Below are 18,800 nucleotides of genomic sequence, written 5' to 3'. Positions count from 1 at the left end.
CTCTGTTGGTGGGGGGATCACTTGTGTGCTGTGTTGTGCAGCCCTGCAGCTTGGCCTTAAAGCTGCAGTGGCCATTTCAGCAAAAAAAAAGCCTGGTCTTTAGGGGGGTTTAACACTGCAGTCCTCAAGAGGTTAAAGTCAATACTGCTGACTATCACATGTAATTGCAAAGCCCCCTTACATCCTATCTGCATGCTAGGCATGTTAGGGAGAATACTGGGAACAAGCCAAAAATATGCAAATTATAATTGAGTACAATTGAATTAATTAAAATTATACATTTTAATAAAATAGACAGTGTGGGGTCCCACCTCCCGAGCCTCTTTACCCCTTGTCACCCATGCAGGCTGGGATAGCCAGAATGCGGAGCCCTGCCTGGGTGGGGCTTCATTCCCTGAGCTATACCAGCCCGCATGGTCCATGGTATGGGGGAGCTCCGGGAGAAAGGGGCGGCCAAGCCTTCCCCTCCCCCCAGAGCCCTTGTCCAATCCATGGAGGGTGGGAGTGACTATCTCCATGGCTGTAGGCGTAGGTCCTAGGGGGGGGGGGCAGTTTATGGTGGAATCTGAGATCTGTTTAACAAGTGGACTCCAGGTGCAACAGCAAAAAAATCAAAAAGTCCTTTGATGTTCCGACATAAATACTTTTTAATGAATTATTCTGTGCCAATATCGTCCAGATCTTAAATGAAGATTGCCACTGCTGAGCTCTTCAGACACTTCAATCCCCACCGACACTCACCGATATACTAATGTATATAGCCCCTCCTACAGGGTGCAGTATGTGGACAAGTGGGCAGCCTCTGCAGCACATTCACAGATGCTTTGCCTTAGCTTCATACATTACTACGGTTCCAACTAGTTCAGGGGCTGCACAAGCTTGTCGGGTATCTTCCATCCAGACCCAGAGGTTTGCGGAGAGACCATTTCAGAGGATTTTAGCAAAGGATAATTCATTGAAGGTAAGTATGGTTAATTAATAGCATAAAAGGCCTTTTTTTGTTGCTGTGTTTTTATTTTATTCTTGTCTCATGTTCAGCAATGCTTCATCTCTCACACATTGCTGTAGAGGTCCTGAGGAACCTCCTCTCTGGAGGCCACATTCCATCACTCCTCAGACCAGCAGAGTCCATGCATCATGCCTCAATGCTTCATCTCTCACACATTGCTGTAGAGGTCCTGAGGAACCTCCTCTCTGGGGGCCACATTCCATCACTCCCCAGACCAGCAGAGTCCATGCATCGTGCCTCAATGCTTCATCTCTCACACATTGCTGTAGAGGCCCTGAGGAACCTCCTCTCTGGGGGCCACATTCCATCACTCCCCAGACCAGCAGGGTCCATGCATCGTGCCTCAATGCTTCATCTCTCACACATTGCTGTAGAGGCCCTGAGGAACCTTCTCTCTGGGGGCCACATTCCATCACTCCCCAGACCAGCAGAGTCCATACATCATGCCTCAATGCTTCATCTCTCACACATTGCTGTAGAGGTCCTGAGGAACCTCCTCTCTGGAGGCCACATTCCATCACTCCCCAGACCAGCAGAGTCCATGCATCGTGCCTCAATGCTTCATCTCTCACACATTGCTGTAGAGGTCCTGAGGAACCTCCTCTCTGGGGGCCACATTCCATCACTCCCCAGACCAGCAGAGTCCATACATCATGCCTCAATGCTTCATCTCTCACACATTGCTGTAGAGGTCCTGAGGAACCTCCTCTCTGGAGGCCACATTCCATCACTCCCCAGACCAGCAGAGTCCATGCATCGTGCCTCAATGCTTCATCTCTCACACATTGCTGTAGAGGTCCTGAGGAACCTCCTCTCTGGAGGCCACATTCCATCACTCCCCAGACCAGCAGGGTCCATGCATCGTGCCTCAATGCTTCATCTCTCACACATTGCTGTAGAGGCCCTGAGGAACCTCCTCTCTGGGGTGCCACATTCCATCACTCCCCAGACCAGCAGAGTCCATGCATCGTGCCTCAATGCTTCATCTCTCACACATTGCTGTAGAGGTCCTGAGGAACCTCCTCTCTGGGGGCCACATTCCATCACTCCCCAGAGCAGCAGAGTCCATGCATCGTGCCTCAATGCTTCATCTCTCACACATTGCTGTAGAGGCCCTGAGGAACCTCCTCTCTGGGGGCCACATTCCATCACTCCCCAGACCAGCAGGGTCCATGCATCGTGCCTCAATGCTTCATCTCTCACACATTGCTGTAGAGGCCCTGATGAACCTCCTCTCTGGAGGCAACATTCCATCACTCCCCAGAACAGCAGAGTCCATGCATCATGCCTCAATGCTTCATCTCTCACACATTGCTGTAGAGGTCCTGAGGAACCTCCTCTCTGGAGGCCACATTCCATCACTCCCCAGACCAGCAGAGTCCATGCAGCATGCCTCAATGCTTCATCTCTCACGCATTGCTGTAGAGGTCCTGAGGAATCTCCTCTCTGGAGGCCACATTCCATCACTCCCCAGACCAGCAGAGTCCATGCATCGTGCCTCAATGCTTCATCTCTCACGCATTGCTGTAGAGGTCCTAAGGAATCTCCTCTCTGGAGGACACATTCCATAAGACCAGCAGAGTCCATGCATCGTGCCTCAATGCTTTATCTCTCACACATTGCTGTAGAGGTCCTGAGGATCCTCCTCTCTGGAGGCCACATTCCATCACTCCCCAGACCAGCAGGGTCCATGCATCGTGCCTCAATGCTTCATCTCTCATGCATTGCTGTAGAGGTCCTGAGGAACCTCCTCTCTGGAGGCTACATTCCATCACTCCCCAGACCAGCAGAGTCCATACATCATGCCTCAATGCTTCATCTCTCACACATTGCTGTAGAGGTCCTGAGGAATCTCCTCTCTGGAGGACACATTCCATCAGACCAGCAGAGTCCGTGCATCATGCCTCAATGCTTCATCTCTCACACATTGCTGTAGAGGCCCTGACATACCTCCTCTCTGGAGGCCACATTCCATCACTCCCCAGACCAGCAGGGTCCATGCATCGTGCCTCAATGCTTCATCTCTCACACATTGCTGTAGAGGTCCTGAGGAATCTCCTCTCTGGAGGCCACATTCCATCACTCCCCAGACCAGAAGAGACCATGCATCATGCCTCAATGCTTCATCTCTCACACATTGTTGTAGAGGTCCTGAGGAATCTCCTCTCTGGAGGCCACATTCCATCACTTCCCAGACCAGCAGAGTCCATGCATCGTGCCTCAATGCTTCATCTCTCACACATTGCTGTAGAGGTCCTGAGGAATCTCCTCTCTGGAGGCCACATTCCATCACTCCCCAGACCAGCAGGGTCCATGCATCGTGCCTCAATGCTTCATCTCTCACACATTGCTGTAGAGGTCCTGAGGAACCTCCTCTCTGGAGGACACATTCCATCACTCCCCAGACCAGAAGAGACCATGCATCATGCCTCAATGCTTCATCTCTCACACATTGTTGTAGAGGTCCTGAGGAACCTCCTCTCTGGAGGCCACATTCCATCACTCCCCAGACCAGAAGAGACCATGGATCATGCCTCAATGCTTCATCTCTCACACATTGCTGTAGAGGTCCTGAGGAACCTCCTCTCTGGAGGCCACATTCCATCACTCCCCAGACCAGAAGAGACCATGCATCATGCCTCAATGCTTCAACTCTCACACATTGTTGTAGAGGTCCAGAGGAATCTCCTCTCTGGAGGCCATATTCCATCACTCCCCAGACCAGCAGAGTCCATGCATCGTGCCTCAATGCTTCATCTCTCACACATTGCTGTAGAGGCCCTGACATACCTCCTCTCTGGAGGCCACATTCCATCACTCCCCAGACCAGCAGAGTCCATACATCATGCCTCAATGCTTCATCTCTCACACATTGCTGTAGAGGTCCTGAGGAATCCCCTCTCTGGAGGCCACATTCCATCAGACCAGCAGAGTCCATACATCGTGCCTCAATGCTTCATCTCTCACACATTGCTGTAGAGGCCCTGAGGAATCTCCTCTCTGGAGGCTACATTCCATCACTCCCCAGACCAGCAGAGTCCATGCATCGTGCCTCAATGCTTCATCTCTCACACATTGCTGTAGAGGCCCTGATGAACCTCCTCTCTGGAGGCAACATTCCATCACTCCCCAGACCAGCAGAGACCATACATCGTGCCTCAATGCTTCATCTCTCACACATTGCTGTAGAGGTCCTGAGGAATCTCCTCTCTGGAGGATACATTTCATCACTCCCCAGACCATCAGAGTCTATACATTATGCCTCAATGCTTCATCTCTCACACATTGCTGTAGAGGTCCTGAGGAACCTCCTCTCTGGAGGCCACATTCCATCACTCCTCAGACCAGCAGAGTCCATGCATCATGCCTCAATGCTTCATCTCTCACACATTGCTGTAGAGGTCCTGAGGAATCCCCTCTCTGGAGGCCATATTCCATCACTCCCCAGACCAGCAGGGTCCATACATCGTGCCTCAATGCTTCATCTCTCACACATTGCTGTAGAGGTCCTGAGGAATCTCCTCTCTGGAGGCCACATTCCATCACTCCCCAGACCAGCAGGGTCCATGCATCGTGCCTCAATGCTTCATCTCTCACACATTGCTGTAGAGGTCCTGAGGAACCTCCTCTCTAGAGGCCACATTCCATCACTCCCCAGACTAGCAGAGTCCATGCATCGTGCCTCAATGCTTCATCTCTCACACATTGCTGTAGAGGTCCTGAGGAACCTCCTCTCTGGAGGCCACATTCCATCACTCCCCAGACCAGCAGAGTCCATACATCATGCCTCAATGCTTCATCTCTCACACATTGCTGTACAGGTCCTGAGGAACCTCCTCTCTGGAGGCCACATTCCATCACTCCTCAGACCAGAAGAGACCATGCATCATGCCTCAATGCTTCATCTCTCACACATTGTTGTAGAGATCCAGAGGAATCTCCTCTCTGGAGGCCATATTCCATCACTCCCCAGACCAGCAGAGTCCATGCATCGTGCCTCAATGCTTCATCTCTCAGACATTGCTGTAGAGGTCCTGAGGAATCCCCTCTCTGGAGGCCACATTCCATCAGACAAGCAGAGTCCATGCATCGTGCCTCAATGCTTCATCTCTCACACATTGCTGTAGAGGCCCTGAGGAATCTCCTCTCTGGAGGCTACATTCCATCACTCCTCAGACCAGCAGAGTCCATGCATCATGCCTCAATGCTTCATCTCTCACACATTGCTGTAGAGGCCCTGAGGAATCCCCTCTCTGGAGGCCACATTCCATCACTCCCCAGACCAGCAGAGTCCATGCATCGTGCCTCAATGCTTCATCTCTCACACATTGCTGTAGAGGTCCTGAGGAATCCACTCTCTGGAGGCCACATTCCATCACTCCCCAGACCAGCAGAGACCATGCATCATGCCTCAATGCTTCATCTCTCACACATTGCTGTAGAGGTCGTGAGGAATCCACTCTCTGGAGGCCACATTCCATCACTCCCCAGACCAGCAGAGACCATACATCATGCCTCAATGCTTCATCTCTCACACATTGCTGTAGAGGTCCTGAGGAATCCACTCTCTGGAGGCCACATTCCATCACTCCCCAGACCAGCAGAGTCCATGCATCGTGCCTCAATGCTTCATCTCTCACACATTGCTGTAGAGGTCCTGAGGAATCCACTCTCTGGAGGCCACATTCCATCACTCCCCAGACCAGCAGAGACCATACATCATGCCTCAATGCTTCATCTCTCACACATTGCTGTAGAGGTCCTGAGGAATCCACTCTCTGGAGGCCACATTCCATCACTCCCCAGACCAGCAGAGTCCATGCATCGTGCCTCAATGCTTCATCTCTCACACATTGCTGTAGAGGCCCTGACATACCTCCTCTCTGGAGGCCACATTCCATCACTCCCCAGACCAGCAGAGTCCATGCATCGTGCCTCAATGCTTCATCTCTCACACATTGCTGTAGAGGCCCTGACATACCTCCTCTCTGGAGGCCACATTCCATCACTCCCCAGACCAGCAGAGTCCATGCATCGTGCCTCAATGCTTCATCTCTTACACATTGCTGTAGAGGTCCTGAGGAATCCACTCTCTGGAGGCCACATTCCATCACTCCCCAGACCAGCAGAGACCATACATCATGCCTCAATGCTTCATCTCTCACACATTGCTGTAGAGGTCCTGAGGAATCCACTCTCTGGAGGCCACATTCCATCACTCCCCAGACCAGCAGAGACCATACATCATGCCTCAATGCTTCATCTCTCACACATTGCTGTAGAGGTCCTGAGGAATCTCCTCTCTGGAAGACACATTCCATCAGACCAGCAGAGTCCGTGCATCATGCCTCAATGCTTCATCTCTCACACATTGCTGTAGAGGTCCTGAGGAACCTCCTCTCTGGGGGCCACATTCCATCACTCCCCAGACCAGCAGAGTCCATGCATAGTGCCTCAATGCTTCATCTCTCACACATTGCTGTAGAGGCCCTGAGGAATCCCCTCTCTGGAGGCCACATTCCATCACTCCTCAGACCAGCAGAGTCCATGCATCATGCCTCAATGCTTCATCTCTCACGCATTGCTGTAGAGGTCCTGAGGAATCACCGCTCTGGAGGCCACATTCCATCACTCCCCAGACCAGCAGAGTCCATACATCATGCCTCAATGCTTCATCTCTCACACATTGCTGTAGAGGTCCTGAGGAATCTCCTCTCTGGAGGACACATTCCATCAGACCAGCAGAGTCCATGCATCATGCCTCAATGCTTCATCTCTCACACATTGCTGTAGAGGTCCTGAGGAATCTCCTCTCTGGAGGACACATTCCATCAGACCAGCAGAGTCCGTGCATCATGCCTCAATGCTTCATCTCTCACACATTGCTGTAGAGGTCCTGAGGAATCCCCTCTCTGGAGGCCACATTCCATCACTCCCCAGACCAGCAGAGTCCATACATCATGCCTCAATGCTTCATCTCTCACACATTGCTGTAGAGGTCCTGAGGAATCCCCTCTCTGGGGGGCCACATTCCATCACTCCCCAGACCAGCAGAGTCCATACATCATGCCTCAATGCTTCATCTCTCACACATTGCTGTAGAGGCCCTGAGGAATCCCCTCTCTGGGGGGCCACATTCCATCACTCCCCAGACCAGCAGAGTCCATACATCATGCCTCAATGCTTCATCTCTCACGCATTGCTGTAGTTCCCAGTAATGTGTCACTGTGTGTATTCATTGTCCTCTCTTGTGTCTGATGTGTTCTTACTCTGCATGGTCTTTCTTCAGGATGTTTCGGATGAGGATGCTGTCTACCTGGGTGAGGGAGAAACATCGGAGATTATAATTGAAGGATACCTCTTTAAACGGGCCAGTAACACCTTCAAGACTTGGAGCCGGTAAGGCAGATGCCGTTCTGTATTACGATTGGGTGGGATGAGGGTTGAAGACTCCTCATGTTTTTCATGGATATGATGTGTGAAAATACTGTAGCTTTGCTGTAGCAGGTCATTCTATGAGTAGAGAACATTTATCCCCTGAGGGGCGGCTTACACTTGTCCATGCCACGAAAGCATAACATTTTCTGCATTCATTTGGGATTTTTGCATCCTTGTGTAGATAAGGTGTGCATTTTTGCAATTTTATAATGTGTTTTTATACAAATGTTGCATTGCAATTTTTTTCAGAAATGCCAATATAGTTATTTACCTGAAAATCCAGTTATTAACTTCAAATAGCATGCTAATGTGTGTGCAAAATGTGCTCGCAGTTTTTCACAAAAAATAGAAATAGAAATTGATGCCATTGAACTGTTATGAGGCCTGAACAGAGGAACAGGTGATGCAACGATACAGACACTGAGACCATAACATAAGGTGCAAAGTAAGGTTTTATTGTAAAGAGTGTATAATATAATGCAAATAAGATGCAACCACATGCACAGCAAGCTACATACAGACAACCAGGGAATGCAAATATCATGCAAACATATGCAAACAGTATATATACCGTGAAACTTCCACAAACCAGACAAACAGTGTGCACACATACAACCAAACCCTGACTACCTAACTATGTACAAGCAAACATACACAGGATAATATATATATACAGATATATACAATAGCACGGTAACAGAGGGAGCAGGCAAAGACAGGTCAATACAAAGTATCAGGGTCAGCAGCAGTAAATCAGATATGACAAGGTGCAGAGTAGGAATGCTCATTCAGATTCAGCGGAAATGCAATTTCCGAAATTCCGATCGGAAATTGCATTTCCGCATAGGAATGCGGAAATCGGTAATGCAAGTGCCGTAGGCGGATTTCCGCCGGAAATCGCAGAAATTCCACCCGACTTTAACATTGATTTTCTCAAAGACTATAAAGTCTTTTTGAAAATTATTTTTTGCATCTTGTGCACAAGATTCACTTTAATAAACCCTGAAAATTTGGTGTTTCTAGGACTTAAGGGGGCTTTGCTATTAACCGCTAAAGTGGGCGGATTTTTACTGTAATGTAAAAGGCAGACAATCTGCATCTGCCTATTTTCTGCATTTTACATTACAGTAAAAATCCGCCAACTTTAGCTGTTAATAGAAAAGCCCCTGTAAGGCCTAGGAACACCACATTTTCAGGGTTTATTGCACAGAATCTTCTGAACAAGATGCAAAAAAAAGTTTTCAAAAAGACCTTATAGTTTTTGAGAAAATCGATGTTAAACTCGGGCGTTGCATGCGGAAATTGGTAGCGGAAAGCGGAATCGGTAATTGGTACATGACGGAATGCGGATTTACCGCGGAATCAGAAATTGGCATTCCGACCATCCCTAGTGCAGAGGAATTAGCAGAGGCAAGGTCAGGACAAGCAAAGGTTCAGCAACAGGTAATCAGATCAAAGAACAAGGTACAAGGAATCAGGTATCAGGTAACCAGAGATGACCAGAGACTTATGCTGGGGATACACGGTACGACCTGGCGGCTTGATTAGCTCGATTAGCCGCCGGATCGACTCCCGCCGCGTCCCCGCGCGTCCCCGCCGCCGTCTGGATCGATTCCCGCTCATCCCTGCGGGCGCTTCCTTATCTTCCGCTCGACTCCCTGCTATTGTCCACCCGCGGGATCGAGCGGGGTCATCGGACCTGTCGGAAATGATCAATCGAGCCATCAGCGGCTGATAAGGGGGAAGACGTACCGTGTATCCCCAGCATTAGACCTGTAATTAACAAAGTTCTGGCAATTGTTTGGAGGAAGAGGCAGTCTTATATACAGGATCAAGCCACTTTTGAACCAGACAAGCGGCAGAAGTGCCTGACCTGGGCTACAGAGAAGCAGCACTGGACTGTTGCTCAGTGGTCCAAAGTACTTTTTCGGATGAAAGCAACATTTGCATGTCATTCGGAAATCAAGGTGCCAGAGTCTGGAGGAAGACTGGGGAGAGGGAAATGCCAAAACGTCTGAAGTCCAGTGTCAAGTACAGGTCAGGCATTTCTGCCGCTGTTTCTCGTTCACAAAAGTGGCTTGACCTGGGGAATGCGGCACCTGTAGCCCATTTCCTGCACACACCTGTACACGGTGGCTCTGGATGTTTCTACTCCAGACTCAGTCCACTGCTTCCGCAGGTCCCCCAAGGTCTGGAATTGGTCCTTCTCCACAATTTTCCTCAGGGTCCGGTCACCTCTTCTCGTTGTGCAGCGTTTTCTGCCACACTTTTTCCTTCCCACAGACTACCCACTGAGGTGCCTTGATACAGCACTCTGGGAACAGCCTATTCGTTCAGAAATGTCTTTCTGTGTCTTACCCTCTTGCTTGAGGGTGTCAATGATGTCCTTCTGGACAGCAGTCAGGTCGGCAGTCTTACCCATGATTGCGGTTTTGAGTAATGAACCAGGCTGGGAGTTTTAAAAGCCTCAGGAATCTTTTGCAGGTGTTTAGAGTTAATTAGTTGATTCAGATGATTAGGTTAATAGCTCGTTTTGAGAACCTTTTCGTGATATACTAATTTTTTGAGATAGGAATTTTGGGTTTTCATGAGCTGTATGCCAAAATCATCAATATTAAAACAATAAAAGGCTTTGAACTACTTCAGTTGTGTGTAATGAATCTAAAATATATCAAAGTCTAAAGTTTATCAGTACATTACAGAAAATAATGAACTTTATCACAATGTGCTAATTTTTTTAGAAGATCCTGTAGTCCATGTAACAGGATGCAGCTGGTGGTAAGTGATCGGAGTTACATTAGAGGCCTCTGCAGGCCAGACAAAGAACTGCAGTCCTTGTATGTAATGATAAGCCACCTGCTGGTGGATAGTGGGAGTCCAAGGCAGTCCAGCTCAATACCACCACCAACAGGCAGGAGATGACATAACATGATCATAACTTACTGATCCTCTCTCTTCTCCTCTTTTCCTAGTACGCTGCCACAAGCACGCTCACATACTCGCAGAAACTATCGCAATCTAGACATGCAATCTGTCTCTGATGCCCTGGCACCTTTCCTCACACAATCCTTCTCTGACCCTGACTCAGCAGCTACCACAGCTCCATCACACAAGTCATGGATGACTTCGCCCTTCTTGCCAATGTCCGCCCTCGCTGTGTCAGTCGCCAACCCTGCCTGTACAAAGCCACTAAACAAATAAAAAGATGCTCTCGAGTAGCTAAACAGTGTTAGAAGAAAAGTAACACAAGCAAGGACTTCATCCAAAAACCCAAAACCTGAAAACTTGTCCGAAACACACTCTCTGTGGCACAACGGTGACATTTTTTCTCCCTTATATCCACCCACTTCCACAATCCATAGAGCTTGTTCAGCACTTTTTCTCTGTCCCCCTCCTCCTTCTTCATTCTTATCAACAGAGGAATTTGCAATATATTTCACTAATAAAATGGACAAAATCCAAAGTGATTTTTCCATGCAGTCCTAAAATTCCATCTCCACACCTCTCATCGACTGCTCTCTGTCTGCCTTCTCTCCACTCTCCAAACATTCTCTCTCCTCAATAATCTCTGAATCTAATCTTACCACCTGCTCTTTGGATCCTATTCCCTCCCATCTCATTCCAGCTATCCTCATCCTTCATCCCTGTTCTAACATCACAATGTAACCTGTCTCTCTCCACTAGCATATTTCTGTCCCCACTTAGCTATTGTGACAACACTACTCTCTAGATCTCACTGCCCGTGGCAACTACCAGCCTTTGTAACTTCTCCCATTTGCATCTAAAGTACTTAAAGGGAACCAGAGATGATCTAAACAAAAGCTATTATACATACCTGGGGCTTCCTCCAGCCCCATATCCGCTGATCGATCCCACGCTGCCGTCCACCGCTGCCTGCATCTATGAGAACCGGCTCTCGTCAGTGACGTCATCGGAGCCGGACTACACAGGAGAAGTGCGCCCTCTACGTATCTCTCCATACACTGCTGCAGAGATACGCAAAGAGCGCACCTCTGCTACGCTTAGACTGGCTCCGACTGGCAGAACAGCGGGGAGCCGGTTCTCATAGATGCAGGCAGCGGTGGATGGCGGCGTGGGATTGATCAGCGCGTATGGGGCTGGAGGAAGCCCCAGGCATGTATAATAGCTTTTGTTTAGATCATCTCTGGTTCTCGTTAAATACCATACATGCTGAGCTAAGCCATTATTTATCTGCCAACTCCCTGCTTGATAGAGAACTGGTTAAAGGATAGAAGGCAAAGAGTGGTGGTAAATGGATCATTTTCAAACTAGGAAACTGTTAGCAGTGGGGTCCCACAAGGTTCAGTAGTAGGTCCAATCCTTTTCAATGTATTCATTAATGATTTAGCATATGGAATACACAGTAATGTAATGTAGATAAATGGAAGAGCATGCACCAGTGGTAGACACGCCAGTGGTAGAGCACCATACAAGGTAAATGTCATATAGCTGCGAACATTAGACTGTTAGAAGGACTTAGGAATACTGGCTGATAACAAGTTTCAATGCCAAGCAGCCGCAGCTAAAGCAAATTAAATTCTGGGATGCATAAAATGGGAAACAAATAATTTACCAAATAAAGAAATAATGTAAGTAAGGATTAATAAGGGGAGGAGAGCAGTCTGTTAATGATTACTACTTGTTAAACCACATTTAGATGTGATATTATCAGCAGGAAACAATGCAGAGCAAATACAAGAACAGAACTGTGATATGTGAAAATCTAATGAAGTGAACCTGTCCCTTCTCTCCCTCCAGCCGCTGGTTCTCCATTCAGAACAATCAACTGATTTACCAGAAGAAAGTGGTGAGTTTCTTTCTCTCCTGCGGCCACCAGAAAGCGTCCTGCCAGATGCAGGTGCTCCCCCCCCGACACCGGAGGCTTCATACACATTGTGATTAGGGGTGGACAATGGAATCTCTGCTTCTCAGCACACAAATCACACATGTAGTTATCCAACAGCTGAGAGGATCTGCCTGTCCTGCACATCCCATCATCCTCCTGCCTGGTGACAAAAGTCACATGTGTGACATATCCTGCTATGTATGGTGTAACCTTATCACTGGAGACTCCCAACATGTGTATGGCAGAGGAGCTCACAATCTAATCCCCACCAAATCATTATTATGTATTTATACAGCACTGATATCTTCTGCAGCACTTTACAGAGTACATAGTCATGTCACTGACTGTCCTCAGAGGAGCTCACACTCTAATCCAACCATAGTCATAGTGTAATGTCCTACCATATTATTAGTATGTATTTATATAGTACTGACATCTTCTGCAGCACATTACAGAGTACATATTCATGTCACTGACTGTCCTCAGAGGAGCTCACACTCTAATCCCTACCATAGTCATAGTCTAATGTCCTACAATAATATTATTATGTATTTATATAGCACTGACATATTCTGCGGCACTTTACAGAGTACATAGTCATGTCACTGACTGTCCTCAGAGGAGCTCACAATCTAATCCTACCATAGTCATAGTCTAATGTCCTACCATATTATTATGATGTATTTATATAGCACTGACATCTTCTGCAGCACATTACAGAGTACATAGTCATGTCACTGACTGTCCTCAGAGGAGCTCACACTCTAATCCTACCATAGTCATAGTGTAATGTCCTACCATATTATTATTATGTATTTATATAGCACTGACATCTCCTGCAGCACTTTACAGAGTACATAGTCATGTCACTGACTGTCCTCAGAGGAGCTCACACTCTAATCCTACCATAGTCATAGTCTAATGTCCTACCATATTATTATTATGTATTTATATAGCACTGACATCTTCTGCAACACTTTACAGAGTACATAGTCATGTCACTGACTGTCCTCAGAGGAGCTCACACTCTAATCCTACCATAGTCATAGTCTAATGTCCTACCATATTATTATTATGTATTTATATAGTACTGACATCTCCTGCAGCACATTACAGAGTACATAGTCATGTCACTGACTGACCTCAGAGGAGCTCACACTCTAATCCTGCCATAGTCATAGTCTAATGTCCTACCATATTATAATTATGTATTTATATAGCACTGACATCTCCTGCAGCACTTTACAGAGTACATAGTCATGTCACTGACTGTCCTCAGAGGAACTCACACTCTAATCCTACCATAGTCATAGTCTAATGTCCTACCATATTATTATTATGTATTTATATAGCACTGACATCTCCTGCAGCACATTACAGAGTACATAGTCATGTCACTGACTGACCTCAGAGGAGCTCACACTCTAATCCTGCCATAGTCATAGTCTAATGTCCTACCATATTATAATTATGTATTTATATAGCACTGACATCTCCTGCAGCACTTTACAGAGTACATAGTCATGTCACTGACTGTCCTCAGAGGAACTCACACTCTAATCCTACCATAGTCATAGTCTAATGTCCTACCATATTATTATTATGTATTTATATAGCACTGACATCTCCTGCAGCACATTACAGAGTACATAGTCATGTCACTGACTGTCCTCAGAGGAACTCACACTCTAATCCTACCATAGTCATAGTCTAATGTCCTACCATATTACTATTATGTATTTATATAGCACGGACATCTCCTGCAGCTCTGTACAGAGTACATAGCCATGTCACTGACTGTCCTCAGAGGAGCTCACAGTCTAATCCTACCATTGTCATAGTATAATTTCCAACCCATAGTTGAAGAACTGGTTTATGGGGTAACCCTTCAGTATTCTGGGGGATGTGGAGAAGGTGAGGACAGAAGGGGAGATAAGATCCGATAGATGGTGGAGATTATGGATTGCTAGGCATATGGATGGAGTAGTGGGACGTTTGGTAGATGTCTGGATGGGTAATGGTGGTCTCCCGGTATCTGATGACATGCAGGAAGAGGTGACGGTGGTAATCATGGACCTCCGCCTCTGTGCCGTCAAGCTGTGCCCAGATGCCGACAGAAGATTCTGCTTTGAAGTTGTTTCACCAAACAAGTGAGTAAATCTAAATACCAAGAATGTATCCTTGTGTACAATATCATGGGGCCTGCCTGCTGCCACGTGTCACCCCAGCCCAGTGTGTGTACAATATCATGTGGCCTGCCTGCTGCCACGTGTCACCCCAGCCCAGTGTGTGTACAATATCATGTGGCCTACCTGCTGCCACATGTCACCCCAGCCCAGTGTGTGTACAATATCATGTGGCCTACCTGCTGCCACGTGTCACCCCAGCCCAGTGTGTGTACAATATCATGTGGCCTGCCAGCTGCCACATGTCACCCCAGCCCAGTGTGTGTACAATATTATGTGGCCTGCCTGCTGCCACGTGTCACCCCAGCCCAGTGTGTGTACAATATCATGTGGCCTGCCTGCTGCCACGTGTCACCCCAGCCCAGTGTGGGTACAATATCATGTGGCCTGCCTGCTGCCACGTGTCACCCCAGCCCAGTGTGTGTACAATATCATGTGGCCTACCTGCTGCCACGTGTCACCCCAGCCCAGTGTGTGTACAATATCATGTGGCCTGCCAGCTGCCACATGTCACCCCAGCCCAGTGTGTGTACAATATTATGTGGCCTGCCTGCTGCCACGTGTCACCCCAGCCCAGTGTGTGTACAATATCATGTGGCCTACCTGCTGCCACGTGTCACTCCAGTCCAGTGTGTGTACAATATCATGTGGCCTGCCAGCTGCCACATGTCACCCCAGCCCAGTGTGTGTACAATATTATGTGGCCTGCCTGCTGCCACGTGTCACCCCAGCCCAGTGTGTGTACAATATCATGTGGCCTGCCTGCTGCCACGTGTCACCCCAGCCCAGTGTGTGTACAATATCATGTGGCCTACCTGCTGCCACGTGTCACCCCAGCCCAGTGTGTGTACAATATCATGTGGCCTACCTGCTGCCACGTGTCACTCCAGCCCAGTGTGTGTACAATATCATGTGGCCTGCCTGCTGCCACGTGTCACCCCAGCCCAGTGTGTGTACAATATCATGTGGCCTACCTGCTGCCACATGTCACCCCAGCCCAGTGTGTGTACAATATCATGTGGCCTGCCTGCTGCCACATGTCACCCCAGCCCAGTGTGTGTACAATATCATGTGGCCTGCCAGCTGCCATGTGTCACCCCAGCCCAGTGTGTGTACAATATCATGTGGCCTGCCACGTGTCACCCCAGCCCAGTGTGTGTACAATATCATGTGGCCTACCTGCTGCCACGTGTCACCCCAGCCCAGTGTGTGTACAATATCATGTGGCCTACCTGCTGCCACGTGTCACCCCAGCCCAGTGTGTGTACAATATCATGTGACCTACCTGCTGCCACGTGTCACCCCAGCCCAGTGTGTGTACAATATAATGTGGCCTACCTGCTGCCACGTGTCACCCCAGCCCAGTGTGTGTACAATATCATGTGGCCTACCTGCTGCCACATGTCACCCCAGCCCAGTGTGTGTACAATATCATGTGGCCTGCCTACTGCCACGTGTCACCCCAGCCCAGTGTGTGTACAATATCATGTGGCCTGCCTGCTGCCACGTGTCACCCCAGCCCAGTGTGTGTACAATATCATGTGGCCTACCTGCTGCCACGTGTCACCCCAGCCCAGTGTGTGTACAATATCATGTGGCCTACCTGCTGCCACGTGTCACCCCAGCCCAGTGTGTGTACAATATCATGTGGCCTGCCTGCTGCCACGTGTCACCCCAGCCCAGTGTGTGTACAATATCATGTGGCCTACCTGCTGCCACCCCAGCCCAGTGTGTGTACAATATCATGTGGCCTGCCTGCTGCCACGTGTCACCCCAGCCCAGTGTGTGTACAATATCATGTGGCCTACCTGCTGCCACCCCAGCCCAGTGTGTGTACAATATCATGTGGCCTGCCTGCTGCCACGTGTCACCCCAGCCCAGTGTGTGTACAATATCATGTGGCCTACCTGCTGCCACGTGTCACCCCAGCCCAGTGTGTGTACAATATCATGTGGCCTGCCTGCTGCCACGTGTCACCCCAGCCCAGTGTGTGTACAATATCATGTGGCCTACCTGCTGCCACGTGTCACCCCAGCCCAGTGTGTGTACAATATCATGGGGCCAACCTGCTGCCACGTGTCACCCCAGCCCAGTGTGTGTACAATATCATGTGGCCCACCTGCTGCCACGTGTCACCCCAGCCCAGTGTGTGTACAATATCATGTGGCCTGCCAGCTGCCACGTGTCACCCCAGCCCAGTGTGTGTACAATATCATGTGGCCTACCTGCTGCCACGTGTCACCCCAGCCCAGTGTGTGTACAATATCATGTGGCCTACCTGCTGCCACATGTCACCCCAGCCCAGTGTGTGTACAATATCATGTGGCCTACCTGCTGCCACCCCAGCCCAGTGTGTGTACAATATCATGTGGCCTGCCTGCTGCCACGTGTCACCCCAGCCCAGTGTGTGTACAATATCATGTGGCCTACCTGCTGCCACGTGTCACCCCAGCCCAGTGTGTGTACAATATCATGTGGCCTGCCAGCTGCCACGTGTCACCCCAGCCCAGTGTGTGTACAATATCATGTGGCCTACCTGCTGCCACGTGTCACCCCAGCCCAGTGTGTGTACAATATCATGTGGCCTACCTGCTGCCACATGTCACTCCAGCCCAGTGTGTGTACAATATCATGTGGCCTACCTGCTGCCACCCCAGCCCAGTGTGTGTACAATATCATGTGGCCTGCCTGCTGCCACGTGTCACCCCAGCCCAGTGTGTGTACAATATCATGTGGCCTACCTGCTGCCACGTGTCACCCCAGCCCAGTGTGTGTACAATATCATGGGGCCTACCTGCTGCGACGTGTCACCCCATCCCAGTGTGTGTACAATATCATGTGGCCCACCTGCTGCCACGTGTCACCCCAGCCCAGTGTGTGTACAATATCATGTGGCCTGCCAGCTGCCACGTGTCACCCCAGCCCAGTGTGTGTACAATATCATGTGGCCTACCTGCTGCCACGTGTCACCCCAGCCCAGTGTGTGTACAATATCATGTGGCCTACCTGCTGCCACATGTCACCCCAGCCCAGTGTGTGTACAATATCATGTGGCCTACCTGCTGCCACCCCAGCCCAGTGTGTGTACAATATCATGTGGCCTGCCTGCTGCCACGTGTCACCCCAGCCCAGTGTGTGTACAATATCATGTGGCCTACCTGCTGCCACGTGTCACCCCAGCCCAGTGTGTGTACAATATCATGTGGCCTGCCAGCTGCCACGTGTCACCCCAGCCCAGTGTGTGTACAATATCATGTGGCCTACCTGCTGCCACGTGTCACCCCAGCCCAGTGTGTGTACAATATCATGTGGCCTACCTGCTGCCACATGTCACCCCAGCCCAGTGTGTGTACAATATCATGTGGCCTACCTGCTGCCACCCCAGCCCAGTGTGTGTACAATATCATGTGGCCTGCCTGCTGCCACGTGTCACCCCAGCCCAGTGTGTGTACAATATCATGTGGCCTGCCCGCTGCCACGTGTCACCCCAGCCCAGTGTGTGTACAATATCATGGGGCCTACCTGCTGCCACGTGTCACCCCAGCCCAGTGTGTGTACAATATCATGTGGCCCACCTGCTGCCACGTGTCACCCCAGCCCAGTGTGTGTACAATATCATGTGGCCTACCTGCTGCCACGTGTCACCCCAGCCCAGTGTGTGTACAATATCATGTGGCCTACCTGCTGCCACGTGTCACCCCAGCCCAGTGTGTGTACAATATCATGTGGCCTGCCTGCTGCCACATGTCACCCCAGCCCAGTGTGTGTACAATATCATGTGGCCTACCTGCTGCCACGTGTCACCCCAGCCCAGTGTGTGTACAATATCATGTGGCCTACCTACTGCCACGTGTCACCCCAGCCCAGTGTGTGTACAATATCATGTGGCCTGCCTGCTGCCACATGTCACCCCAGCCCAGTGTGTGTACAATATCATGTGGCCTACCTGCTGCCACGTGTCACCCCAGCCCAGTGTGTGTACAATATCATGTGGCCTACCTGCTGCCACGTGTCACCCCAGCCCCGTGTGTGTACAATATCATGTGGCCTGCCTGCTGCCACGTGTCACCCCAGCCCAGTGTGTGTACAATATCATGTGGCCTGCCAGCTGCCACGTGTCACCCCAGCCCAGTGTGTGTACAATATCATGTGGCCTACCTGCTGCCACGTGTCACCCCAGCCCAGTGTGTGTACAATATCATGTGGCCTACCTGCTGCCACGTGTCACCCCAGCCCAGTGTGTGTACAATATCATGTGGCCTACCTGCTGCCACGTGTCACCCCAACCCCGTGTGTGTAC

The 18,800-nt window shown here is 49.7% G+C and overlaps 1 protein-coding gene across 1 annotated transcript in view; it reads left to right on the top strand.

Annotated features, from left to right (window-relative positions):
- The window catches only part of ACAP1 (ArfGAP with coiled-coil, ankyrin repeat and PH domains 1), a 424,776-nt gene that overhangs the window by 263,199 nt on the left and 142,777 nt on the right, over positions 1-18,800 (top strand). Inside the window, exons 10-12 of the mRNA XM_068273798.1 lie at positions 7,299-7,408; positions 12,227-12,275; positions 14,364-14,464. Of these exons, the coding sequence (XP_068129899.1) occupies positions 7,299-7,408; positions 12,227-12,275; positions 14,364-14,464 (260 nt within the window). The remainder of the gene's footprint in view (positions 1-7,298; positions 7,409-12,226; positions 12,276-14,363; positions 14,465-18,800) is intronic.

This window comes from Hyperolius riggenbachi, chromosome 3 (assembly GCF_040937935.1).
Source record: "Hyperolius riggenbachi isolate aHypRig1 chromosome 3, aHypRig1.pri, whole genome shotgun sequence".
NCBI lineage: Eukaryota > Metazoa > Chordata > Amphibia > Anura > Hyperoliidae > Hyperolius > Hyperolius riggenbachi.
The sequence above is the reverse complement of the archived record's forward strand: the minus strand, read 5'-3'. Positions and strand labels throughout refer to the sequence as shown.